General features: G+C 41.2%; 1 protein-coding gene across 3 annotated transcripts in view; it reads left to right on the forward strand.

Annotated features, from left to right (window-relative positions):
• The first annotated feature begins 5,597 nt into the window (after nucleotides 1-5,597).
• Nucleotides 5,598-27,279, forward strand: part of MAP3K1 (mitogen-activated protein kinase kinase kinase 1) — a 62,308-nt gene continuing 40,626 nt past the window's right edge. Inside the window, exon 1 of one of the 3 annotated variants that reach the window (XM_072859561.1) lies at nucleotides 5,598-5,774. In XM_072859561.1, the coding sequence (XP_072715662.1) occupies nucleotides 5,767-5,774 (8 nt within the window). In that variant the 5' untranslated portion in view covers nucleotides 5,598-5,766. Of the gene's footprint in view, nucleotides 5,775-6,443; nucleotides 6,964-9,545; nucleotides 9,610-27,279 lie in introns of those variants that run through there. The other 2 variants (XM_072859560.1, XM_072859562.1) reach the window with 2 other exon arrangements.

Here is a 27,279-nt window from a genome sequence, read left to right on the forward strand (position 1 = left end):
AGAAACTGCCTGGGAAACCTTTTTATGACTCCTGGACTCTTTTCTACTTATGCATGCACAGAAGAGAAGTCTGTTGAAGCAACACAATGCTGAAAATATTTTGTCTCAGAATAGGCAAGTGCCTACTACTCATGTCCAGATCATCTGGCTTTGGAGGATGTTTAGTTTAGATGATAGCTTGGGACACTGTGATTAAGTGGCTTTGGAAACACCGTTCTCTGAGACTGTCACCGGCGCACAAGCAATAAAGTAGCATTGCACCTACTATAATTGCTGGAGGGAATAACTTAAATTTAAGAGCTTAGGAAAAAAAGTATGTGGCCTTTTCTAAAAAGGTGGGTATGAAAAAGATCTAATTGTTTTGACATACAACGTCCCATAACTATTTTTAAGATCTGTGGACTCCCTGCCATCATTACAGCAAAAAGCTATTTGATTAACTTCTGCCATGGTGTCAGAAAATTGACAGGCTTGGCATAAAGGAACCACATGATGAACTAGGCACTAGTGTCACTGCTGAGTTTTCTTATTCCCTCTGACAGCCGTGAGGGCCTTGGCAGGGTCTGCCTGCTGGATTTAGGAAGAAGAACAGCACTGCCACCACTGCTAGCCATCATGAATGAAAGCATACAGACAGTACTACTAGAGGGGCAGGGTGGGATGAACAGAAATAAAAAGGAGGGAGAGAATGTGTCGGGCTGGATGCCATTACTGCACCCAGAAATGATTATTCAGATATGCACTGGCTCTGGAGAAAGCAAGTAGGGTATTCTGTCAAGGGTGTTCTTGCCAGTTCCTTGCCCATCTGGTGATTATTTAGGGAGGCAGTTATCCAGAGGTAGCTGTCAAACTGCATCACTCTTGTCTGCTTCTCTTCTACAGGATCCTCATAAGGCTTGTGAGGTATGTGCTGGATGTACCAATCACATGAGACTGTTGGTTTGCAGCCCACAGCCATGCTGAGACACACCAACAAGACTTGGCCTTGTTTTTGTGTTTGCTGATGGTTGAATGTTTATGCTGTTGTCATGTTACTGTCCGCTAGTAACTGCAGTTTATTGTTGGTACTGCATGATTCTGCTGCTGGCAGAAGAAGGATGACAGAGCAGCAGGCAGAGGAAAAGAATAACTTTTGTTTTGGGCCCTCTTTGGTGGGAGTGAGGAAGTGGTCCTTCTTCCATGCTGACCCTTCACGCTCCCTTTCAGTAGGTTGCTATATTGTCCTTGGAGACAAAGAGTGAAACTCTTGCATCTGTTCCCTTATAATTTGGAAATCTATAGCTTCCAGTGGAGAAGAGCTTCCACAGTTTATTAACAGCTGTGCTTATGCCCTGTGCCTTTGTCTCACAGAATGGAAGGAATAATAAGCGCCTAGGCTGAAAGAGATGTAACAGCCAGTGGTAGCAGTAGGGTAAAGGAAAACTAAGCTATTGCTGGTCTCCTGAGTCTGAAATGGTACAGTTGCTTTTCCCTGGAGAGGCAACAGATAGTGGTGCTTACAATAGATGTAACTGCTGATCTGGGTAAGAGCTATGTTGTCAATTTAGTAGTCTGGAAGAATATAGGAAAAAGGGCTGATGGCTGCAATAATTTTGGTAGGTCTTCGTAAGTGCTTACAAAGCACTTACGAAGTGCTTACAAGAAGAGGTTTAACAGGTCTTGCTCATTTCATTACTACACTTCCTTTGAGCAAGGGTTCACCTGGAAACTCAATAATATTAAATCCCTCAGCCTTGTGTCAGGCCTGAGGTAGGTAAATATATTTGTTACCCAGTTATAGTTGGGAGAAATTGAGCCATGAAAGGATGGTGACTTATTTGAGGTCAGAAAAATCCTCTGTAGCACAGCCAGGAAGAATATCCAAATTAGACATCAAAGTATCGATGTTTTAAAGACTACCTGAGGTCACAAATCGAACTGATTTCAGTGGTTAATGCAAGATGTACAAACTAGTGACAAAAAAAATCAAGGCAGCAGATAGAATTCCGCTGTACAAGGACTGCAATCTAGCTTGCTGATTGCTCTGTTCCTTGTCTGTCTTTCATACTTAAGTTGCAAACTCTTTGGGAACAGATCACCTTTTTGCTTTGGACCAAAAGGTTCTTCAGTTCATGAGTAGATGCTAGAGGAAGAAAATTGGTAACTGTGATGAATGTGACTACACAGTGCAAGGCTGTTAGAAGAAACATCAGTATTGCTAGTTCTTAAAAAGAACCAGAACTGTTATGTTTTGGCAGAAAAAGGAGGTTTAAGTACAGCTCTGTTCTTATATAATGTGTGCGACACCTAGGTCAAGATGTAATCTTAAGTTTTGTGGATCCAAAATACATTTTTAACAAAAGTTCAGTTCTGTGTGAACTGAAATGTGAGGGAAGAAATCTTTAAACATGTTTTCCATGGAAATCAATGCTGGAATTAATAGATAAATCAGTAAGAAAAATAAGTAACAGTGAGACTAGACATTCCCAGTGTCTGAACTAAACCCTTAGAATTCCCTGTAACAGATTCTGGTTTTACCTGGCTTTCTCTCTCCTGAAAAGCGATATGGCATCCTGATTTTCTGAGGTGGAATTTCTTCTAAAAGGCACACCTGTTACACCATGAAGTAAGAACTGAGCATCAGCAAGATGGCAAAGCATTTCTACAGGCAACAGAGACACCAGAAGATTTTCCTCTGGTTCTAGGAAACCAGAATGAAAAGGACCTTGGGCTCTATGTCCTCATTTAGTTGCTTGACTTCTCCATTACACAGAAGAGTAAGCAGGAAAGGATTATGGCTTAGGAGCAGGTTTGTTTTCCCTTTCTCACAATGGAAAGAATGAATGGAAGATCAGGGTGGGGATAAGTCTTTCTACACAGAAGAACAAGACAGGGAGAATCTAGTTTGTATACAGTACTTTTTGCATGTTTAGTCAAGACCAGAAGCCATGGACTGTGTTATCTCTCATATTTATTCTGTTTGTGGATGATGATGCCTAGGTTATGTATTCAGGGGCATGGCAGATTCCTATCTCTAGCATGTTGAAAATTGTTGATTATTCATGACACTGTTACACGTTTTGTGCAACAAGGAAACTCCTTGGCTTGCAAAAACTTAAGTGTGTTCCCAAACAGAAGTTTCTTTGTGTACAACAGTTGATGTTCCAAATGTTGCACGATGCTAATTTGAGGCCAAAGGCTTCTGTTTCGTAACAAACCCTGGGTGCCACTACTAGTGACTTAGGGGAAACAGGCCCACTGAAAACTGCTCAAAGTCTCATGTTACCCTCCAGAGCTGTACTTTAGACAGACGGAAAAATAATCTGTTGAAGAGGTAACTGAGTATTTTCTGAGCTCTCCAGTGTTTATGCTTTTTACAACCAGGTTAACTCTCACTGATTAAGTGCAAAAGGATTTTTAAGAGCAGATCACAAGAAAACACAGACGTCAGTCAGCATGTTCAATTACTGGATTCAGAATTCAGTACTTCTAGTAGAGCCCCTATATTGTGCATAAATCTATGTTGCATACAGGCATTGCATTACCTAGTGTTCTGGAGTGTGGCATGGCAGGTGTTTTCTTGTTTGCTGCTACGCTGCCCTGGTCAAGGCAGAGTGGAGAAACATCCATTTGAAACAATGAGGTCAATATAAGGATCATAGGCAAAATGTAATTTATTAGAGTTGGATTTCAGCCAATAATCAGAGGATAAACAGCCCTTATAAGGCATGCCATGTATTCTTTAATGACTAAATAGTGAGGTTTTTCCACTATCCATCTTATCCAAAAGTAACTCAAAACCTTGATAATGCTGGCCTTATTCAAAAGGCCAAGTTGTGCCTTAACAGGGATGGTGACAGCACTTGTCCGTGCTTAATTATTTCTTAAACTGGTGCCTCCCACTGTCCCTGGATTTCATGTTTTGCCCTGTTCTTAACTGCTTTCCAGAAAGCATTTCACCTCAGTGCACATGCACATTCCTCAGTACCCCATTGCCACTCTGACATTTTGCCTGGAATTTCCCAAGTTTCCTTCTTCTTTAAGCCTTGTTGGAGCCTTGGCACTCTGGGAGAGGTGTCCCCTAGGTCTCTGTCAGACCGAAAGGATGTGTATGCACTCTTACCTGCTAGATTTACTTTTATTAGAGATTTGCTTTTTCTTCTCTGTATCCTTTTCTAACCGATCGCTGTTCAAAGCTGTATTCCTCCTCCATGTAGCAAGTGTTTAGTAAATTCCTAAAGCTGTTTTGTTTTTCTGTTTAGAATACTTTAATAGCATAGTTGTTTGGGTTTTTTTTTTCTATGAATGTGATTTTATGGTGGAGAGGAATATTTGAAAAGATATAATAGTGCACTATTTGTTGGGTTTTTTTCCTATTGAAGACTAGAGGATCCCGTGTACTTGCAGGTTACACTGCCAACAACTGGTAATAATTTGAGTTCATTTCAACCATCTGCTTCAGAATTTGCATGCAACTAAACTCATGCCACTTCTACAAAGCACACACATTGCTCTGTTCTTCCCTGCATTTAGTAACATCCTCACTTTGACAATAAGGCTTGGTTTAGGAATCTTCCAGAAAACTCTCCCTAATTATAGTAGAGGCTTTAAATAAGTGTCAAATACTATCTTTATGAAATTCAGGATTAATTTATCTTTAAATGTACATCCCTGAATTGTACATTACAAGAGGATATTTAGATGACTTGCTTATCCCAAAGGTACCCTACTTACAAGATTACAATGAACACAACTGACTTTCTCACAGCATCCTTCACTGAAAAACCTTCATATGGGTAGTTGCAGCATGGCATCTTGACAGACCACCTAAGTGATTCACTTAGTGTGACCTTGAGGCCATGTACATGCTGATACTGTGCTACAATTATATGGAGTACAAACAGCCTCCTAGGGCTTTTGCTCTTGCAAGTCTACAGGGACAGACCTCTCCTAATGGGCTCGTCACATCCTTCAGCAAAGACTCTACATTTAGGTCAGCATCTGATCACATATGTAAGGCAAGAAAGAATCTGTTTCTGTTAGGAGGTACTTCTCACTCAGCTAGTGCTTCAGATCAAAGCAGTGATCCCGGCAAAGTGACCATACTAATAATCATTGTTGAGATGCTTAGTTAATGTTACGGTTGGGGGACACATAGCAAATTCTGAGAAATAAGCCTAAGATATTCAGCTAAAGAAACGTGCTTTGAACTGTGTGACTTCTACTGTATCCAAAACCACACCATCCTGAAAACAACCTGGTATGCATAGCGACATTTAGCTTTCCTTTCCTCATCTCAGATTAAATCAGCATTCAAGTCGGTAGGCTTGTTTAACCGCAGCAAAACAGCACCTTTCTGACAGCAATGCACGCCCTTCTCTTCTTGCAAAATTTTAAGTCCCTTCTCCACAGCTCGGAGGTTGAAAGCAAAACCACCCAATTGTGGTCGAGGGGAAAGCTAGACCCGGAGTAAATTTTACACGGACCTCCCCAGGGTTCTGGTCATGTGATGCCTCCTGCCTTTCTTCTCTCTCCCAGTCTCTTGGGAAACAGCCGCAGCGGTAGGTAATGTGGCAGGCTATAATCCAAACTAGATGCGCGTACGTACGCACATATGGAGACGGGTGTGCTCCGACGAGACAGTAACGCTTCTAAGTAGTTACAGACATGGAAAAGTCCCTGAGGACGGGTGAGGCGGCGCCTGCCAAGTGAGGGCAGCCCGGAGAAGGACGCGCGACGGCTGCCAGCAAGGATGTGCGTTCAGCTTCGCGCTAATCCCACAGAGGAATGAGCAGGTAAGCTCGGGCACAGCAGCGATTTCCCGGCGGCTCGCTGCAGCGCAGCAAGGCACCGCAGGCATTTTACTCCCTCCTCGCCCCTCGGGCAGCTCCCGGGGAGGCCGCCGCCTGGGGAGGTTTCGGGGGTGCTGGGGAGAGGGGGCACACAGACGGGGTGCTGCGAGCTGCGGCGCGGCGCCGCCCGGAGCCGGCCGGCTCCGAGATTCGGGAAGGGCTCCCCCGCGCCACAGCTCCTCACAGGGCGGCGGCTGGCCTGCGCCGCGGTCCCCCGCCCCGGCACCGCCGGAGCCCTCGCCGCTCTCCCACACGTGGGAAGGGCCGTGCGGGGGCGGGGGCGCCCTCGACGCCCTCCCCCCTCGACGCTCTCCCCGCCCGGCGCCTCCGCCGGCTCCCGGGCGCGGCGCGGCGCGGCGCGGCCCGGCCCGGCCCGTCCCGTCCCGTCCGTCGGCGGGCGGCCGGGCCCGGGCCAGGCCCTGCCCCTGACGAGCGGGCGCGGCGGCGGACATCGCTCCCTGCAGCCGCCAACACCTGCGCGGGGGCGGGCGGGGCGGGGCGGCGGGCGGCCCCGCCCCGCTGCACCTACAGGCGGCCGCCCCGCCCCGCGCCTCCCGCCGCCACCAATCCGCACCCGTCTCCCGCCCCCTCCATACGCCGTTTGCGCAAGCAGCGCTGTTTCCGCAGCGGGTCGGAGTGCTGGCTGCCCCCTCTCCCCCCGATCTTCGGGAGCCCGATGTGACCCGCCAGAGAAAATGGCGGCGGCGGCGGGGAATCGCACCTCGTCGTCGGGAATATCCTCGGGCAGCGGCGCGGAGGCGGCCGCCGCCGCCGCCTGCGGGAGCCTGAAGGGCGGCGCGGTCGCAGGGAGCGTCGCCGGGAGCGGCGGGGGGCTCCTGCGGGAGGCGGGCGGCGGCTGCCGGGAGCAGCGCTCTGACTGGAGACGGAAGCAGCTGCGCAAAGTGCGGAGCGTGGAGCTGGACCGGCTGCCCGAGGCGCCCCTCTTCCTCGCCGCCGCCCCGGCCGCCTCCTCCTCCTCCTCCTCCTCCTCGCCGGAGCCCCCCGAGACGCTGCTGCTCCACTACCTGCCCGGGCCGCCGCGCTCCAGCCCCGCCAGCCCGGCTGCCTCCCCCAGCCGCTGCGCCGAGCTTCTGGAGCCGCTGCTGGCGGGGACCGACCCCGCCGCGGAGCGGTGAGGGGGCGCCGGGGGGAGGTGGGGGGGTGGGCAGGCCCCGACCCCGGGCGGCGGCGGGTGACAGCGGCGGTGGCGGGGCTGTTCCCGCGGGGAGGGCGCGGGGTGGGCTCCGGCGCCCCGTTCCTCCCCGCGGGCGCCCGGCCGCCGCCTGGCCGCGGGCCGGCAGCGGATGCGGGGGCGGTGGGAGCTGCCCGCGGAGCGCAGGGCTGGGGCGCCGCCTTCCCCCGGGGCGCGGGGGCACCCGGTGCGTGGGTGAGGGAGGGGTGGCCGCCGGTCCGGGCTGCCCCGCCGGCCGCCCTCAGCTGTCACCGGCGCGGAGCTGCGCGGGGCCCGGGAGCCGGCGCCGGAGGAGCGGGTTGGGCTGCGCGGGAGCACAGCCGCGGGGGGCGGCGAGTGTGTTTGCGGGGGGTGCTTTTGTGTTTAGCTGCTGCTGGAGTCCCGAAAGGCTTTGAAGTGTGAGTTCGGGGTGGTGGCGGGGGCCGGGGCCGGGGCCGGATGTGTCAGCCATTGGGTGTCGGGGCGAGCGGGGCCCCTTGACTCTGCCCGCAGCTCTGCGGTGCCGGGGCAGGGCGCGGGCTGCGCCGTGGTTCAGGCGGCGGCTGTGCTCCTGCTCAGGGGGCTCACCGAGCACCTGACCGCTTCCTCCACTGTCCTAGCAGTTTGCTGCACAAAACTGAGTAGTGTTTTTTTTTTTTTTAAAAAAAGGATTTCTCTGACGTCTCATTCCAATTTGCAATATTGTGGTATTGCAGAACTGATTTCTTTAATTCTTAGTAGGGGGCAGAAAAGGCTTTCAAACATAAATGTCTTCTCTCTTTTTCCAAGAGAAAGTAATTTTGTGGTGGTTTCGTCTAGGTGATACATTTCAGTGGTTTCATTTAGTGCCCTGGTGTTTGTAGCCCATATTTGCCTTCCATATGTATTATTTGATAAGTCCATTTTCTTGAGGTTTTATAGAACTGCCCGTATTCTGCCTGTTTGACATGTGTAGAAGTATTCAGGATGAAAGCAAACTCATGTTCATGGTGAAGCAGTTTAAGTATTTCAGAGCACATTTAAGCTTTAACGTGCACTTGCTAGGTCTAAATGGTATGAGTGTGGGAAGGCAGTGCAGTAGTGACTGTAATTTTGATGTGAAGTTGACAGTTTCATACGGATTTCTTGTAAGGCTTTATATGATGTGGACTGTGTGGTTTAAGGACTTAGTATGACATCCAAGGACCTATTTTAATGCTGCCGTACAGTTTCTCTGGCTAATTATTTAAACCTCATAAGAAATCTAGTTCTAGTTTGGACACAACTTGTGTGTTCTTTTCAGTTGTGTCCTACGTCAGTTAAACCTCAAGGATATTTTTTAAAGGTTGACTTATCTTGGGACTACTGTAATAAGTACTGTTTTCTAGACCAATGTCCTGTTTATATGAATTATCAGCAATTCAGATGGATTTTGGTCTATTTCCAGGGCAGTGTAAAAATGCTTGTTATGGTGTGGTCGTAATGGATAAGAAATGCCTTTGTACTTACAGAAGGATTAGTGGGAAGTCTTAAGTGTTTTGGGGATGGGAAATAATGTATGAATTTTAGCAAGTAACTTGTCTTTTTATGACTCCTAGCACCATCTTTGTCTGTATCAAGTAATGAAATTATAATGTACTGTATCTCGTAATACGATTGTAACCAGTTTTATGGCTTTCAAGGAAAATAAAAAATCAGTGTTGGAACACGTTTAAAGCAACTCAGAGTCTCATGGTTATAACAAGTGGGAGTTAGGCTTGATATTAGAGGTTCAGGAAGGCCAATATATGTCACATCGATGCTGAAACACTGAGTCCATCCTTGCTAGTCAGTCCCACAGCAGCAATGACAGAGCAGCTGTAAAATTTTTTCCTTTCACATGGACAGTTTTGCTTACTTTTAAGTACCTGCATTTGGACAAGTCGGTGTTTTGAGACTGTGTACAAGTTAAAACCCTTCTTCTAAATGCTCTCTGACATTCGACTAGGAATGTTAACAAATCATAGAAAATACTAAATGCTAAGTGCTTTTCTCTTTAGTATTTTAGTGAGATAGTCTACTTTGACAATCGTAAGTACAGCTGAAAATACGTGGCAACATTAATAGTGATTGTTCTTCAGAAATGTCCTGTAAATGCTCGTGTAGAGTATCTCAGTAATTCTGTATGTTGTGTTACCAGTAAACAGATGTTAGACAAAGTACTACTTTGTCAGGCCGTATCAAGAATTTAAAACATCTCTGTGCCCTTATTGTAATATTAATTAACTTGTTCTAGCCAAAGGAGGGAGGTTAATTTGTATGTGAGTAACAGTTAGCGTATTACACATTAAATTTGTGCATGCAGCTGTTGCCCAGACGTTTATTAAGAGGCAAACTGAAGGACATTATTTTGATTATATATTATGTGGAGATTTTCTATTCTGTTTTTAAATACAGTAGTTGTACTTTCCTGTAAGGATCTACTGTTAGTTAAAAGATACTGTGCTTGCTCCAAAGTCCCCCTATCAGTCTCTTTGGTATTACAATTAACTGTCTTTTTAAATAGATTTTCTGTTCATGCTGGAAGACCTGCGTGAGCCTCAGAACGAAGCTGAGAAGGGAAATTGACTCTGCTGTTGAGTCCTAAATGTAAATATTACCTTTTTTCTTTAATCTCTCAAGCATTCTGCTTTTCACTGCAGTAGAGCAGATATTTTCACTAAAAGCTGTGAAAGTTGTAAACTGTCCTTTTATATCACTGTAAGAGGAGGAGGGAGTTGTTTTACTAGGAAATGCAGCTTCAACATAGAGGACTTCAGACCTCTTATCCCATATCTATACTGACCGTATATTGATTTGGTTTATATAAAAAGATCCAAACAGTGAGTTCAGTGATAACTGTAGTATGACTTCTTGTAACTTGAGGAAAGTCCCTGAAAGCAAAATGCGCCTCCTTCTCTGTGACCTTAACAATGTTCTTTTAAAACATTCAGATCAGTAAAGTGATGTTTATTTGTGTCTGAAATTGGTGTTGGTGACTTATTACATCCCCAAGTACAGGATTAGTTATACTGCCATAACCATGTTTTTATAAAAATGAAAAGCAGGAAGTGCTGCAATTCATCTCCTCTGCATACAGTAACCATGTACTGTGTGACTTGCGTGAAAATTTAAGTGTTTCAGTTTGGAAGTGTATATGCTAAATATGCCAGACTTGTCAGATAGTTCAGCTGCAAGGCAACCTTTGTAGATATTTATACTGTATTTTCTGCAGTTGCTCTTTGACACCTGCTAGAGACACTGAAGAAACATTGAAACTGAAGTTTTGACTATATGTACAAGTGTACTAGTAAAAGCTTGTCGGTTTTAGCTCTGCTTATCAATTTGTAGCACCCTTGATGACTTTCAAAGGAGGGCATGAATGCTTTAACAGGGCACTGGACTGGGTGGTGGGGTGGGAACAGAGGGACAGCATGTACAGTGCTCAGCCAAGGTTTGACTTGCTCTTTTTTTTTTTTTTTAACTGAAATGATGATAACTTTCTCTATTTGTGTTGTCAAAATGTAGCTAGGGTAAAAAATATAGCTTATTATTGACCTTGGCTATTCTTAGCTAAGGTAAAATACAATTTTATGTCTTTTAACCAAGTCCATAATGCTGGATATTTTAAACTGGCTGCTTAAATAAGCCACCAGATTTTCTGCTTCCAGTTTGAGCTGGATACTACTGTGAGAGAAAATTCGCTTCCTACCTCTTCTGTGCTCTGTGGCTTGAGAGTACTTTCGGAAGAGGGTCACCCTCTACCATGTCTGATTTTTATCACTCTTAGTTATTGCAAGTGGTAGGGTTCTGCTTAAATGGTCTAATCTGGTATGGCAGTTTCTTTGTTCCTATGCAAAGTAAATAGATTGTAACTAACTAATCTGGAGCTTTCTGTCTCATTGGATTTAGTGATATTAAAGGTTCAGTCTCCACTGTCACTCAGTGGAGTCTAAGTACTGCTCAGTGTGATACCTGTGTGTAGGCATGTGCAATTGTGCTTTACCCAAAGGTCGAATATGTAGAGTACAAGATTTGAAGACCAGTTTTTCCTTCTGGATGATGGATTTTAACTTCACGAGATCTTTTAGTGTGCTAATGCAGTTGTCATTTGAAGTTGGAGTAAAGGTAATGGTGCAGCTGTGCAAAAGTTTATCCTGGTGCAGGAGAGGATGAGGCAGGAATGGAAACTAGTGGCTGGGGGTGGGGTGACTGTGGGAATGCTTCTGTTGGCTTTCGCTGGCTTCCAGTATTGGTGAAACTTGGCTTAAGCTTGTTTAAAATAGAAATTATACGTTGCCATGTAGCTGTTCTTTAAACAAACTTGTAAAGCTAGTTTTCAGCAGCAGTGGCGATAAGAGAATCTGGTTTGACTTCTGAGTTTCTAATGCTAATCTTGGTGTTTTCGGAAGATTCTCTGCAAAGACCCAAGGGTCGTCTTATTTTACTTTTTATCTGCTCTGCTCTCACTTAAAACTCTAGAATTACAGTCCATTCTTTTGCTTGAGGCAAAGTGGACAGAAAGGCTTTAAGAGGGCTTGATTACTTGTCTCTAGGAGAACATGGTTAAGTGGAAAGTTGCTTTCTGTTGCTTCCCTCCCTTTTTATCTTTACCCGGAGGCTGAGTGTGTTGCCTGCAGGACGCTTCTAATTTCCTGTCTCACCACGCTGCAGAACTGGAGAATCCTGCTTGGTGGTGAATAGTCTTGATTATTTTTTTCCTATAAAATATGTTTGGGGTTTGGGGGGTTTTCTTGTGTTTTGGCATTTTTTGTTTGTTTCTTGGTTTGTGGTGTGTTGGGTTTTTTTTGTTTTGGTTGGGTTTTGTTTTTTTGTTGGATTTTTGTTGGGTTTTTTGTTTGTTTGGTGTTTGGTTTTTGCTTTTTTGTTTTAAGATCAGTTTTGTTGGACCTTGGCTGAAAAATGTCCTGAAAAAAAAGCAGCCCTGTTTACTTGATACTTAAGAGATATTTGAAATTGGGAGTTGTTTACCTTCTGTCTGGAAACTGATGAAATACTTTTCAAATTGTCTTAATAAGAGCTGATAGAGCCTTGACTCCCTCTCAGTTTTGCTCAGAAACGTCCAATTTTTTGATAGTGCTCAGCATCTGATGACTAAGGATTTGAAGTTTTTTGCAAAAAGTGGGTTTTTTCTTTTTCTTTAAACGTAGAATGTCATTGAGTATTCCTGTTTCTCTGGTATGAGATTAAACTGGAATTCAAGTCAGTCTACCTTTGTTTCACACTGTCTCCATATATTTCTTTTGTGTCCGTGAAGTGTAAACTATTCACATCATTCATGGAAATATAATATTTTCTGTTCTCATCTCTCTTGTCCCAATATTGTAATTTGTAGTGGAGTGGCTGCTAATAGACTTATTAAGCCGGGTGACTTCAATTCTTCCCTAGCATTTTTGATGAGGAGATTTCACACTGCGGTTGTAACTGTAGCTTCTTGTAACTTACCCAGGGTCACTGTGGAAGGTGAGAGTAGAGTGCTGGAGAAATGAGTTGCATCTGCTAGATGCAACCACACTGACATCTGACCACATCTGACATGTTGTTTTCTGAGGTCTTTTCCGTCCTCTTCCTGAGCATCCAGTCATCTTGCTTTTGAGCAAACTGAAATGAGTCTTTGCTCAGCTGTCAGCACTGATGATCAGGTCCTTTCGTGAGCTGGTAGTTAACCCTCAAAGGTATGCAGTGAATACTTGTTTTGGCCCACGGATATGCATTTCATTTCATTAGTTATTTCTCTCAAATACCCTCTTACACCCTGAGGAGTTTTTGTATGCCCTGTACGGCTGTCATGCTTGTATTTTCAGGATTGTTTCTTTCAGATGCTGAAAGGGCTTGGTGTAAATATTTTTAAGTGTTGAAGGAAAAAGATCTAATTTGTGGTAATACCAAACTGAGAAACAGTTTGTTTTTTTAAACAAATTGTGAGTGTTACCTCCCATCTTACTGCCAATAAATGCCTGCAGAATTTTATTTTAGTAATTCTTTGTATTCTTTAAAAGTGAAGCTTCAAAGCTCAGTGGATAATAGGGTCTGCCCATTACCTTCAGGTAATATTTAACTGTTCTGCATCTGGAGAGGCATACAAAATATCTGAAATGTGTGGTGAAACTTGCAGTGACCTCCAGTTTGCAGTTCATGTAGAGTTTATTGAGCTTGTCAGATTAATACACTCTAGCAGGCAAGTGTGTGTTTATTGTCATGGTTAAGACAATATTCTAATTGCTTTGAATTATGACAGTACCTTAATTTCTGGTTGCTGAATATGAACTGTGAAAATTCATGTGTAGTCAGTGACAGTTTTCTCAGTTTATCAATACTTTACACTTCTTTTTTTAGTTCTTCCATGTTTTTAGACTGTGGAGCTGCCAGGTATCATACTGGTATTCCTTTAAATTTTTTTCTCTTGTTGCAAGTTTTAACTTTAGCATCAGATATGTAATCAGTATATTAAATGTTCCCATAAAATACATCTGAAATGTTTGTTATTTCACTAAAGTAAATGCCTCTACAGATGCCTAGCCTATGACTAAAGACTTGTTTGCTTAATGTAAGAAAATACTGCAGTTGTGACTAGCATGGAAGCTTACTGAAACAGTGCTAATGTGTTCTTAAAAATGTGGAAACGATCTCCCACATTGAGGATCTGTATTGCTTATTAATTATGTTGGGTTATTCATATAAATAAAACATAGGTGATGGCTCCTGTAGTTGTGTAACGTTCTTAAGCAGTTCAGCCTTGAAATGGAAATGTGAACAGCTGGTTTTTAAATGGAGTGGAGCTGGATGGAGTTTCTCTTAAAACTATATTAATATCCATAAGTTTATTTTTTAAAAGTTATTTCAATAATGTCTGCATATAGTTCCAGAAAATGAGCTCTTCTGTAAGTATAGAACAGACATTAATATGTTGGGGTTTTAACTGTAAGTTCTGCATTTATTTGGAATGAACAGCTGAATACAGTAAGTTTCCTGACCTCTGCAGGCACATCAGATGCCCCAGCCTGTAGGAAGCACCAGGGCACAGTGGTTTCTACTAGGTTTTCCATGGTAAGTGTGGAAACTAGTTCTTCTATACTGTCTGGCAAATGCAGCCAGACTCTTTGCTGCCTGCCCTGCAGTGGTGGCTGCTGGCTTCTGGCAAGGTCACTGTAACTATCAGAACTAGCTTTCTCTTTGAACCTCCTAGGTTGGGGCCAGGATCTCCTGCACTGCTACGTTCTGCTCCACACAGGCTTGTTCACATCATCTTCAAACATCTTTCTGAAATTAACTGAAAGGTCTAGTTTCTTCCCTGACAAGAATTTACTCTGAGTTGCAACTGCATGTTTCTTATCCCTCCCAGAGGCTCTTGAGAGGAAGAGCAGGGGTACGTGGGGAAGAGGTCTTAAAGACACGTAGATTGTTCTCTGTGTCTGTTTTAAGCCAGTATTACAGGAAGGGGGAGGAGAAGGAGCTCCCTCCCTCTGCGCCCCCCACCCCACCCCCGGCCTTGTGTACAAGAAGGCATGAAATAAAACTCCTTAAGCCATGCAGACCTCTTGCAGAGAGCAATGCAGGTAGTCTTCAGGGTTGTCATTTTAGAAGTGCGTTGTGCCAAACTGATACAGAAAAGATTAGATGACTGATCTGTTTGGTTTCTCTCACTTGAAGGTTGACATGCAGACTGACATTCAGACTGCCTTTTTTGTGGGAAGAAGGCAGACAATCCCCATCAGGGAACTGAGTAATAAAATTTTTTGGATTAAACTAAGACGTCTTCCATCTGTGCAAAGTTGTAAGGTGCTTTCATGTAAGGATGTGTTCAGTATTGTAAACCAATATACACTGATACCCTGAGCAAGCTGAGTGAGGAGAAATATTAATGAATGGCAAAGTATTTGGATACGGTGATACAGGGCAATTTAGAATTGCTGCAGTGGGTTACAGTGGTGTGATGCCTGACCATTGCTTTTGGCTTATGCAGGTCAGCATGCATCCATTCAAAATAGTTACTGTTGTCACTCATTTCAGCTATATTGTTGGAAGTGAAGGATTCAATTCTTAAAAAGAACTTTTTTTTCCATGTATAGGTACTTCAAAGCCAGATGGGCCCAAATGACTGTCTTGGGAATGGAAAACATTGGGAAAGGGTTAGAATGCAGCAGATCAGTAAAATAAACAAATGGGAAGCATTTCCTTGTACCTGGAGTGCTCATCATTTCAGCCGAAAAGAATTTATCAGGCCAAGCTTTTTTCTATCTACAAAAGAAGAGAAGTTAGGGGTTGCAGACTGCACTCCTAAACTCTCCTACAAATTCTGTTTCTTTTCTACAGTGGAAGCTGGACTTCCCTTTCTGAAGGAAAAAAAAACCAAATTTTTGGAAGGCTTTGAGCTGAAAATTGCCCTATGAGATGTCCATGAGAGAGGTCTCGATGACATCACATTCAAATGTTTACTGTCTGTATCTAATAAATCAGTGTCAGTAACTTTCCTTGGCTGTTGCTGTTGGGATACTCTATATAAGTTTACTAATAACATCGCAAACCTTTGTGAAAACTCTGGCATTTCTCAGAAAGGTACTGTCTTTAACCAAATCTTTCCCATATTTTCTCTAATGATATTAAACTAATGAAAGTGTTTAATGTTCATCTTGCTAAACTCATTTGGAGTATAATTATACTTGGTCTTGAAATTACATTATTTACATGGAAATTTTTGAAGTATAGATTAGCTCTTCAGAAAGTTATGTGTACATATGGTAAGAGGAACAGTGCTACTGTATCTTCAGTTTTGTCTTTTAAGCATGTGGTTAAGTTCCAGCATGTTCAGGTACAATGGTAAACCATCTTGTCCTGGTAAATATGCTGAAGTATATAATTCCCCTTAGTACCTCAGCAGAAAATTAGTATGCTCTACTCTTTGCTTGTTCTGACCTGCTCTGAGCTGCATGTTTGTGGCAGTATTTTACAGTTCTACCGCTAGTGAGGACGCCCAGCAAAGCCAAGTGGAGAAGGACAATTGCTTCGGCATTTTTTAAATCAGCTATGTATGAATTACTTTCCTGTATTTTAAAATTGACTGCAAATGGGAATATAGGTCCAGTGCCAGGGCAGGCCACTTCTAGACCCTGGGAATCAAGACTGCAGGGGAGAGCACAGCCAGAACTTTTAGGCTTTTGGCTTCCTTTCAGCCCACAGGGTGGACTGCTGAGGAGCTAGCAAGGGGAACTAGTAGGAAATCTGCCAGCTTCTACCACGTAGACAAAGTTCCATAGGAGCTTCATCAAAATGGGTCTCTGACTTTTTCTGAATGACAAATAATTTTTTTTTTTAAGTATTTCTTTCCAGGCAGCAGCTTAGATGTATGCATAAGTATTTCCACTGTCCTTAAAGTACTTGCGTGTGCATACGTAGTTGAGACCTAAATAACTGGGACTTAAACAAAAATACAGGTTTTAATCTTGTGAGTGAGCCTCTGGTAAAACCCTTATGCAATGGTGGAGCCTTATAGGCTTTATTGGTGTTCTTTGTGAGCAAGTGTTCACTTCTTGTGTATCTATCCCATTTGTGGCATTGGTGCCTTATTACTGAGTAGGTGAAACTTCTCTAATCTGGGTTTTGTTCAAAAAATGAACCCCAGTTCAGAGGAAAATCAGGACCCAAGTTACCACTATACCCACCTAGGAGTTACATGTGACTCTTGCAGGGTTCTGAGTGAAGCTTCTCTGCTCGTCAACTCTGTAAGGCTACTGGCAGGGCGATGCTAGCATAAAACCTGTTGTACTCACAATGACTAGGTAAGTGCTGTGCATTGCTGTGCATCTTGTGGCCCTCAGCTACATAAAACCTGGTATGGGACTCATAAGGTTAGCAAGGTAGACTCTCTGATGCTTCAGGCAGCAGGTGCCTGTAGAGCTTGGGGAAAAAGAAGGTTGCAAGATCTGGTAATGTAGTATGTGTTACAAACTGCAAGACCTCCTTGTTCTAACAGAATCTCCACATATAAATGTGTGTTTCAATTTATGTGTGTTTAGTACTTTTAGGTTGCTTCTGCCTAGGCCATGCTGATAGTGTTTTGGTACATGCTGATTTGTGAAATATCTGAAAATGGTGAGTTTCTGTCATGATTAAAACCCCGATTCAAAGGATATAACAGTGAAAGTTGTCAAAAGTAAGAATATGACTGTTTTTCCTTTTTCCTTTTTTTTTTTTCTTTAATATACCTAGGACCTGTTTAACTATAAATAGCTATACTTAAGGAACCATAAGATTTTGAAAAAATACTCAGTTTGCTTCTTTCGGCTTATTGGGAAATAATTCAGCTGTGTTCCAATTAATGTTTGTAAGGGAAAGACTACTGAACAAATTTACCTTCTCCGGTTACCATTGGTACAAAATGTACATTAAATTTCTCTGATCGTAGAGCCAAAAGGGCTACACATCTCCCTGATTTGCACAACTAGTAAGTAGGTAAACTGGATTGGAACAAAGCCAAAAACAGATGGAGGACTGATTTATGCAATTGCAGCATTTTCAGATCTGTGAAACGTTGTCATCTGTGCAAAAGAGCTCTACTGGTTATACTAGTTGGGACCAGCTGTGCTCTGTCTCCCCTCTGTGGGGAGAACACAGCTTGTGTTATGGGAGGTGGTACCTTAAGAAGGACAGGCTCTTTTTCCATTAAGTATTTTCAGTTGATCTCAGGGGGAGAAGACACTGTTGCCTCCGGATTTCAAAACTCTTTCTTGTGCAGCAAACGTGATGACAAATAAATTTATGACTTGATGGAGGCACAAAGCAGGCCTATGGATTTTGCCCTAAATAAATTTTTTAAACTATTTTTTTTTGCTTCAAACCACAAATAATTACTGTGTAAGCATAAATGCAGTCATAGTTTTCATTGTAGCTATAATTGGACAAGGTTTTGGCATTTGTCAGTAAGTCAGTCTATCCAGTCTTTCCTCAGGTTTCTTTACAATCACTTTCAAAAAATAAAAAATAGTATGTAGAACTTGCTCTTTTTTCCCCTAAGTTCACTTTAGAGAACCAACATCTCACTCTCTCCTGAAGGCCCAGCGTCTGCTTCATTACATTTCTGAGCCTTATTGTGACATGGTCTGCATTTTGATACTTAAAAGGAAATGGGAAATGAGACAATATGGTCTAGCACTGCTACTCCCTTTCCATGTTCAAATAAATGGCATGTTTTTATAACTGGGAGGGGATAAAGCTGGCTCTCACAAGGGAAGTGGTTAGTGTAGCTGGTTCTTACCATGGCGACTTTTGATAAGGATTTGTTGGGTTACTGTATTCTTATTTGCAGTCACTAAAATAATCTATAATTACAGGATTTAAAATGTTTAACTCTTTCAGTTTAACCACATTAGTCCTTCAGAAGCTGCAAATGGGCAGTCAGGGTATAAGAATTGAGAACTGTGCTATTCCATATTTGCACAGCAGTTTGCCTCTGACTGTGTAGATGCGTGGCTGGCTGGCTAATGCTTAACCCAGACATACTAAGCAAGTAGATGGGAGGGCTGTCTTCTGAAAGTGTTGACCTTCTCTGTCTGCAGTGTTCAAAGAGATACGGTTTGGGTCCTGTATTTGAATATTCACATAGTATTTGTTATTAGAAATATGACTGAAGATGACTATGCAAACACATTTAGTTTTCCAGGATAGGATTATGTGACAGTGTGTTCTTCACTGGTCCTGTGCAGTCCGGGCTGTTCCAACTCCATTTCAAAGGCGCGTCTTTCTTCCGACTTCTGCATGGACCTGGGGCTCCATCACCCCAGTGATAGTTTGTCTGTCAGTTTAGTGTAGCAATTAATTCGATGGGTGACATCAGTCTTCAGCTTCTGGTTTACAGCCAGGTCTCTACCAGTACGTAGTATAAGATTAACTTGTTGAGAAAAGTATTTCCATAAACAGTGCATTGGTAAGACAGAAGGGCATGACTTGTTTCACACACAGACTTTCCCCCAACTATAGTTCCACCAGTGTTTCCTGGAAACTAGTTTTTATTTCTGGTCTTTTATGTAAGTGATGTAGTTTCATAGTGGTTTGAAAAGCACTTACACACCTGTGTAAAGAAGTGAGACTGCTTGCTCAGTTACTGTCCCATTTTTGAGAGGCTCCTACTGTGATACAAGTCCTTGTGGTAAGAAGTAAAATGAGCCTGACATCTTTAGTGATCACAAATGTTTCCTTAATCTTTGAATATTTTATTAAAATTTAATAAGAAACTTATCTGTCTGTTAAAGCAAATGCTTTTTACATCCTCTTTTCTTAGACATTTTTCTTGTAAAGGTCTTTCAGAATAGTATGCTTTTCATTGACCTTAAAATCAGTATATTGCAATTGTGTTTCAGTGATAGTAATTAAACTTGTAAAACATCTGATCACACATTGATTTGACATAAGATTCCTCTTGTAATCTCTTAATATGTGGCAATGCCATTAAACTAGAGCACCTTCCAGAGTTATATGAGGTGTGGATTTTTTTCCCACTTTTTTCATTCTTTCAAAGTAAAACTTACCTTGTATAGCAAAGTAGAGAAAATGAAATTGGATTATGAGTTTGTAATAATCAGACAAATTCTGGGATAGATTTCTTACTATGGCCTGTTAACACAAGTTGTTTTTAAATAAAGTTAAAAGCCTATTCAGAGGAGTCATAACACAGCAGGGTGGTCACAAATGGGACTGTAAACTAGTACAGCTGCTGTGCTGATCAGACTGCTTGGCAATCACCTGTTTAATTTCTTGTTGCTTTATCTTTTCATATGCTGAAACACAGCTGACGAATAAAAGCTTTCTTGGTAGCACCTCAGGGAATTACTTCAGATTCAGTTGTTATTGATTTCCTTTGGGTGAAAGATATTTCCTCTGTAACAAGGGGGATAATTTCCCCTTTCTTAGGTTGGTTCAGTGAAACCTTGCACTCTTACTTCCCACATTTTTATGACTATTTCATTACTAGAGTAGGTATTACTGCTTCAAGTCACATTTCTAGTTTGTATTTTGTGTTTGTTATCTTTAAATGTGTTACTTAAAAACCCCACTGTGCTTTAGGTTACTACTGATTTTTAGATGGATTCTGATTTTAAATCCTCAAATAGATTAGGGAAGTGTGGACAACATGCAACTTACTGCGATTTCACTTATGACTGTTTCTGCAAAAAGACACCTGTGAAACTTTTGGAGGAATCCTTTATAAGGCAGATTTGACAATTTGATCTTTCCAAATAAGAATTAATGTTCTTGAAGAAAATTACCTCTTCATTTTCATTTCACTTAATTTTGAGGAAGGCAGTTACGGCTGCTTGAAATAAATTAAGTAAATTTTAAAAATGTAGATTGGTCTAATGAGTCTAGTACAAAGACTGAGCAACTAGTAACTTGCTTCAGAAGAAAAAAAATAAAGCAACAAAGATAGACACTCTTTTGAGCTATGCAAGTTTAGATTTTTATAATGTGAAGATACTTTAACCTAATTGAGTGTACAGAGAATTACAGAAATCAAACAGAAATGAATTGTGCTTCATCAAATCCAAAAATCAAAAAAGGATTAGGTAAGTTGGGCCTCACCTATGCCTTAAGTACATGCTGGTACTTGAATAGGATCACAAACCATACCAAAACTTCTAGCTAGCAACTTCTTCATTTTTTTCAGATCCAGTTGGATTCTCATTCATTGTAGTCTCATTTTCCTTGTGATTAGGCTTTTTTTTCAAAGTCACTGTCATATCCCTTATTCAGTGGGTTTTTTCAATATTGGAGTTTTAAAACATATTCTTGTCTTCTATTTCTGCTTTCTAGTTTGGTATACTTCTGTCTGAATGTTCATAGAAAAAACCCCACTCGAGTTACTCAAATTTCTTTTGAATTTCAATTAATAGTTATGAATTTCTCTTGTCAGTATTTGATTTATGTGTTTTCTGGAGATGAGCCCGTCTTCTGTTTGTTTGTCTTTACTGTGCCCTCTTTGATTAGAATTGCTTATGCAGAAAGTGAAGGCTGGATTTTAAATACAGCTGAAATATAGAATTAGTTAATTCAATGTGAAGCCTAAATTTGGTAACAGCTTTGGGAGGCTTGGCATTTTTTTAGAAAATCAAATGGCTCCTATGGACACTTCTGTATGAATTGGGAAGCTTTTGTAATGTGAAGGCAGAGGGGAACAATCAAGAACAGCAGTCACTGGTAGTCTTTCACCTTCTTCAGAAAGGTAATGCTCTCTTTTTCTGAAGCTGGCAGTGAGAACAAATTAACAGAAGAGTATGTTTATCAGCCAGTTTGCTCAAAGTGATGTGGTTTATTCTGACTTTTTTTAGGGTTGAGTGGACAATATTAAATGCTACTTGCATTATTAGTTTGGTGTTGAAAGTAGTAAAGAATTGTCCGAGAATAATGCTGAAATTTTACTTGACTCAAAATATGTAACTTGCTTGACATGCTTTTTGTTAAATATTTTTGAAGAGAGACTGGGTGGCTTTTATCAACCAATTTGAAAACCAGTAAGGTTTTTTAAGGTCATCATTTTAATGGACCAGAATTTGTTGTTGCATGAAGAAATTATAAGATGGTTTTGAACAGAAATACAAGATTCAGTCAATGTTAGTTTAACCTTCCCTTAGACCACTGAAATAAAATTAACTGGAAAAGCTCCGGAAACCAGATTAAGACACACTTGAAAGCACAGATTCACTTAGTGCCTTTCTTATTTTAGGGCATCATGGTGTCCAAAACTGCTGGAGAATCTTCATGAGAAACTGGTAATAAATTGGAAATAAAAACTTGCTGCAGGAATGTATGCATTAGTTTCAGAGATTCCTGTTAAAACTGCAGTGCAGAAAGAGTATCTCAGTTGGTAAATTTAGAGCTGTGAAGTGACTGAGGAACTCTCTTCTAGATTAGTCCCAAAGTGCAATGGCAACGCTTGCAAATGATCAGGGTTTTGGACCTTTTGTAAGAGAAAATGGTTTCTTAGCCAGCCTCAAAACTTGTAGACTGTGTTGGTAAGGATTTGTGTCTGACAGTGGGATGTGGAGAGGAAAAGAGACAGGTCTTGGCTTTACTGAAACTCTGGAGCTGGTTCAGCATTGTCATTTACGGCCTATTCTTCTGGGTTTGCTTTTGTTGTATGCATATGTTTCAAGTGTTTTCCATATATTGTCCTTCACTGCACTAAACAGTAGGGTGAAAGTTAAGGAAAAAATATTTCTGTAATTAGGTTCTGTACTAGGTTTTGGGAGATGGATTTCTGATTTTGGCTTTTTTCCTGAAAGCATAGGCACCCAAGGAATGCTAATTTAAATAAAGCTTCTTTTTAAATAAAGAACTTGTAGGTGCAAAATTATATAGGTGGCTTTCAAACATAAGGTTAAAAAATAAAGCACATATTCTTCCTTAATTACACCCATGTCTAGGTCCAATACTGTTGTTTAAAAATCCTTAAATTTATGAAATATTTTTGGATAGTGTCTACTGCCAAGGAGGTCCTTCAAAGTAATTAGTTTTATTATTTTCTGGGATATTTTCTTAAGGTTTTAAAATTAGAGAAACTGTAGAATTATGCAGTTTGCTTTCATTGCAGATGCATAAATCTTAACCTGCAGATTGGTATGAAATTTTCCATCAGATAACCATTTACATGGCATTTCGTATGTGAGTTAGACAGGTGTCCTAGGTACAGTGGCATAAAAACGCCACGCAGGATTTGCTGTGAAGTGAGAAATCTGGAAGCCACTTCTAAAGAGTAATGGTTAAAAAAAGTAGGAAACAAATATAGAAGTTATGATTTAAACTTGTTCCACAGATTCAATCTAGTATTTACTCCTTTTTCTAAATCTTTGAAATGCTTTATTCCAAATGAAAGGGGAAAAAAAATTGAAGCAGATCTCTTTTGCTCCTAGACAGCAACATAGTCAATGTCAGTTGGGAAAATTTTGGACCCAGAAGAAGTAAGGATGCCTTTCAGGCCTGCCATATAGGTTGGTTTCATAAGTGAAATATCGCCGAGTAGTGTGGTTCCAGCTCATGGGAATGAGGAATAATGTAATAATTATGATAATACGGCATAATTGTCTATATCAGGAATTACTTCACAAAAATGCCTAAATAGTGTCAAAGGATCATTGTCATGTCTGATTTTCAGCACTTCCTGGAAAAACAGTGCTTCAGTCCTCTGTCTCAATTTATTTCATTGCCTATTAATAAGCAAGGAGTTTACTGGCAAACTTGGGCATGTACCTCTGTGGCACAAGTGACAGTTATGAGATACTTGAATACATGAAATAAAGTGCAAGTAAAGAATATATAGGTTGGTTTGGGTTGTTTTGGCTTTTTTTGAGACGGGGGTGGGATACAGATATTGGAGTGATTTCTTTTAACTTTCTCTGGTATTGTTTCAAGACTTTTTGTTTGCATTTTTTTGTTCCAGATTTAGTGTTAATTGCTTGCTTGCTTAGATAGAGTTGCTTGATTGATTTGTGGGGCTGCCATTAATAGCAGCGTAGTTCTAGTGTCTTTTGGTCTGATGGCAAGTTAGCAGTATGTTTCAGTATGTTTTGCGCTAGAAGCCTTGCTTTCAGTGGTCAAATCCATTTGTGAAGCAGTGAAGGTTTATACAGTGGATTGTCTTTTTTTTTTATAATTGTACTAACTGGTGAATATATTAAATCAGAAAAAGATTCAGACAAGGATAACTGTTCCTCCCTCACACCATCCCCAACCCCCCAGGCACTAGTGGCACTTGTGCATTGTGTTAAATTAGACATAGACATTTTTGCTTATTGTTCTCCTACATTTGAATTCTACTGCCCTTCATAAGGGAGAAAAACTACAGATATTTTGATTGAGTAAACTACAGTAAAATCTCCAGATAACTAACTTGCTTCATACGTTGATTGTAATTTTTATTGGCAACACTTTCATGCATGGGCTAGACTTCATGCTTTGCTTTCTTCTCCAGTAAAAGCATTGCTTTTAAATTAATGCTGTTACATAGATATAAACACCTCTCTTTGCTTATTGGGTCCTGGACTGAGGAGAGAGTACGGTATGCTGTCATATGTATAAGAGAGATCCATATCCTATGGATATGTAAGTAGTTCACTCTCTAATGCACTGTGAAACTGGAGCTGGTAAGTTGCAAATGGAATAGCCAGCAGCTACTTACATAGGAACATCTCCTAAATTAGCTAATGTTTTCTTTACTGTACCACTTTCAACTAGATGTGTTATACGTTAATTACACAAGATTTCTTTTGCTGTAAAGAGAATAATTTTATAAGATAAATATTTGCATTTTGTGAACTTTAAAACAACTCTCTAAAAAGGCAGATCTGAGTTTGTTGCTCCTGGATGACCTTTTAAAAATACTGCTGTAAAAGTCTTCTGAGATAAATTGCAGGTAACAAGTGCCTTGTACCTTTTTTTGGCTTACCTCATGTAGCTGAATCTTTAATGGATGGTGAGTTTGCTGTGGACTTGATGCAAAGGAACCAAATGCTTACTGCAAAGAATGGTCCCAGTGAGTGTATTCTGCAGTGCAAGGAAACAAAGTCCTGATCTCCAGCAAAATGCTTCCTGTTGTGTTAACAGCTCTATCGTAGTAAATTGTTTATTGCTTAAACAAGTCATCTAAGGAGAAGCTGAATTGCGACAGATCATATAGTATAGTAAAATTCTGTTCTGTGGTGATCATATCTATTAAGTTTATTTAACTATTACGTACTTTAAATTGAGTCAACTGTGTATGGTGCTATTCATAACAATTCAGTGCAAAAGTCACGTAAGACTGTTTGTCACATACACATTTCCCTTTTTATAGTTGTTGAAACAAACAGCTGTATTTCTACATTGTCCAGCCATTTTGGCTTTTTGAATGCAGAGATCTGTAGAAAAGGAATCATTTCATAAAACACGCTCAGATGTTAGAACAGCACTTGAAAATAACTTCTGTTTTCCAGATTTCTGCCTCCCATGAACTGAGTTTCACAGAGATTTTTGTGTGCTACGACAGGGAAGAGAAGGGGTTTTTTTTTTTTAGCCAGATAAAAGAAACTGAAAGCATGCAGCTGACTTCTGCAAAATATTTTTTCATTCCCCACTTCTGCAAGGGAAGGAGTCCTTATGAAGCCTTCTTTAACTTCCATTAGTAATTATCTTTGTCCTCATGCTGTCTGTGTTATGGCAAATATAACTTTAAAGTGGGTATTGAAATTTCTGTCCTTTCTGTATTTATGTTGCAGAGAGAGCACGAGAATGCATCTTTCTTGACTAATGTCTGGTCTTGTTCTGTCTAGGCCTTAGGAAGAGATTGCCTTTTTGTTGTTGATGCCTTCAGGAATTTGAGGTTGGTTTTTGTGTTTGTTTATCTTTAATTCTGCTGCCAGCTTTGCTTCATAGCTGAGGTACCATTTTCAGTGTGCTAATGAAACACTATTGACATCTAGGTACACTAATCTGTTCCTGTCTGCCTGTTAAATGTTGAAAAAGTGACAGTCGTTTTGATAGTTTTGCAAAGCAGGAAATTACAGACTTCTTAACGCTTTGTCAGAAACTTCAATGCCTAGAGCAGGAAGAACTGCTGAGATCCCTAAGAACATGTTCCAAGATACAAACACACAGTGTTTCTGTTTTAGCGTCACTGTTTGTGAGGAAACGGATTTATCTGAACACTTTTTCTTTTTTTTGACAGTTTGTAGTAATTGATAATCATCTTCTGATTCATATCATACCTGATATATCATATCGTATACCTGATATCTGATTCATATCATACCTGATAAGGTATGACTTACAAGTCATTTTTTTAACAAGCCATGGTGCAACCAGACCTTACTTCTCAGAATTCATTGCTAGTGTAGTTACCCCAGGGAAAGCCTCCATGAAATGTAACTTGCCTGCCTTCCTCTCCTCTTCTGGGCTGTATGTACGTGATAACACTGACAGATCTGTTTGTTGAATGTCTGCTTGCATGGACAGCTTCTTTTACAGTTTTAACATAAGCCATAGTTGTACAGTTTCTCCTTCTTCCCTCCTCAAGAGGTCAAGTAGGTGATTTGGGATTTTCCATCTGCCAGTTTTATTTGAGTGAAACTTACTCATTGAATACATAAAGCATTTTATGGCAATACCAGATGTCCTAACCTTAAGTATTATTTTTCTGCCTCCTCATACATCTCTCTTCCTAAAGGGGAAAGAAGTTTTAAGGAAAGCTGAAGTAGTAGATTACATATATTGCTAGGAGATGCTATCTATGTAACTCATGGTAATATATATTGGAGTCTGTAGTTCACTGCATTGGGAGAATTATTTGGGTTTTGTAGTTTAAATGCAGTTGTATATAATGGCATTTCTGGTGCAAGATTTTCTGAACATTGAAACAGTGGGATTTCTTGTATCATTCTTGTGTATTAATGCTGATAGTGCAACGTAATCAAAGACATACAATGTCTTCTACCTAGAGAAGTCAAAGACCTTCTTAAGATAAACTTATTCAAAGCAAAAATAAGGAAAGCAAATCCTGTACTTTTTGGACCAATTAGTTTTGTCAATACTCTGGAGAGTGCCTGAGTACCCCCTTCCTTTTTGAGTTACCTACAGGAGCAGATTTGATGATTACAACTTTTTTAAACTTGCCTCAGGATTTTAAAAGAAAGGGGGGATCTCAAGATGTGTGTGTGTCTTTAAGGGAATTCTTTAAGTCAGTGTATTCCCAGGCCTTCAATTTTTCTAACAGTAGGTTTTGTTCCCTGATCTACATTGGTACACAAAGGTGGCATATAAATCGGAATTAAAAATGTGCATGTACCTCTAACATGTATCTAACATAAGTTTTTGTACTACAGTTAATTTCAGCTGTCATCTTGCCTTTTTTTTAGTATTGTGTTGTGCTGAGTAAACATCACTTCTTCTTTTTCCCTGAGGTCAGCTCAACTTCTTTTAAACATCTTGGGTCTCTTCACGTGACATGCCTTCGGTTTCTGGAGTGCAGTCTACATACAAACCAGCAGATGAAAGCTTACAGCAGATCAAAAATCAGTTGGGCAAATTCACGTGGAGGCATCCTCCTCTGATTCCTCCCTGAAGCCACACATTGCTGGTGAACGTGGGGAAGAATCTAGGGGAAGGAGTTGCTCAGGGGTTGTTCCTGTAGTTTTACCCACAGCGTGCACAGGTAGTTGCTGTTTGAAAGAGGATACTGGGCTATGTGGACTTCTGGTTTGGTCTTAATACAGATGCTCTTATGTGGAGATCCTGTGGAGT

The sequence above is a fragment of the Ciconia boyciana genome, chromosome 4 (genome assembly GCF_034638445.1).
Source record: "Ciconia boyciana chromosome 4, ASM3463844v1, whole genome shotgun sequence".
Lineage (NCBI taxonomy): Eukaryota > Metazoa > Chordata > Aves > Ciconiiformes > Ciconiidae > Ciconia > Ciconia boyciana.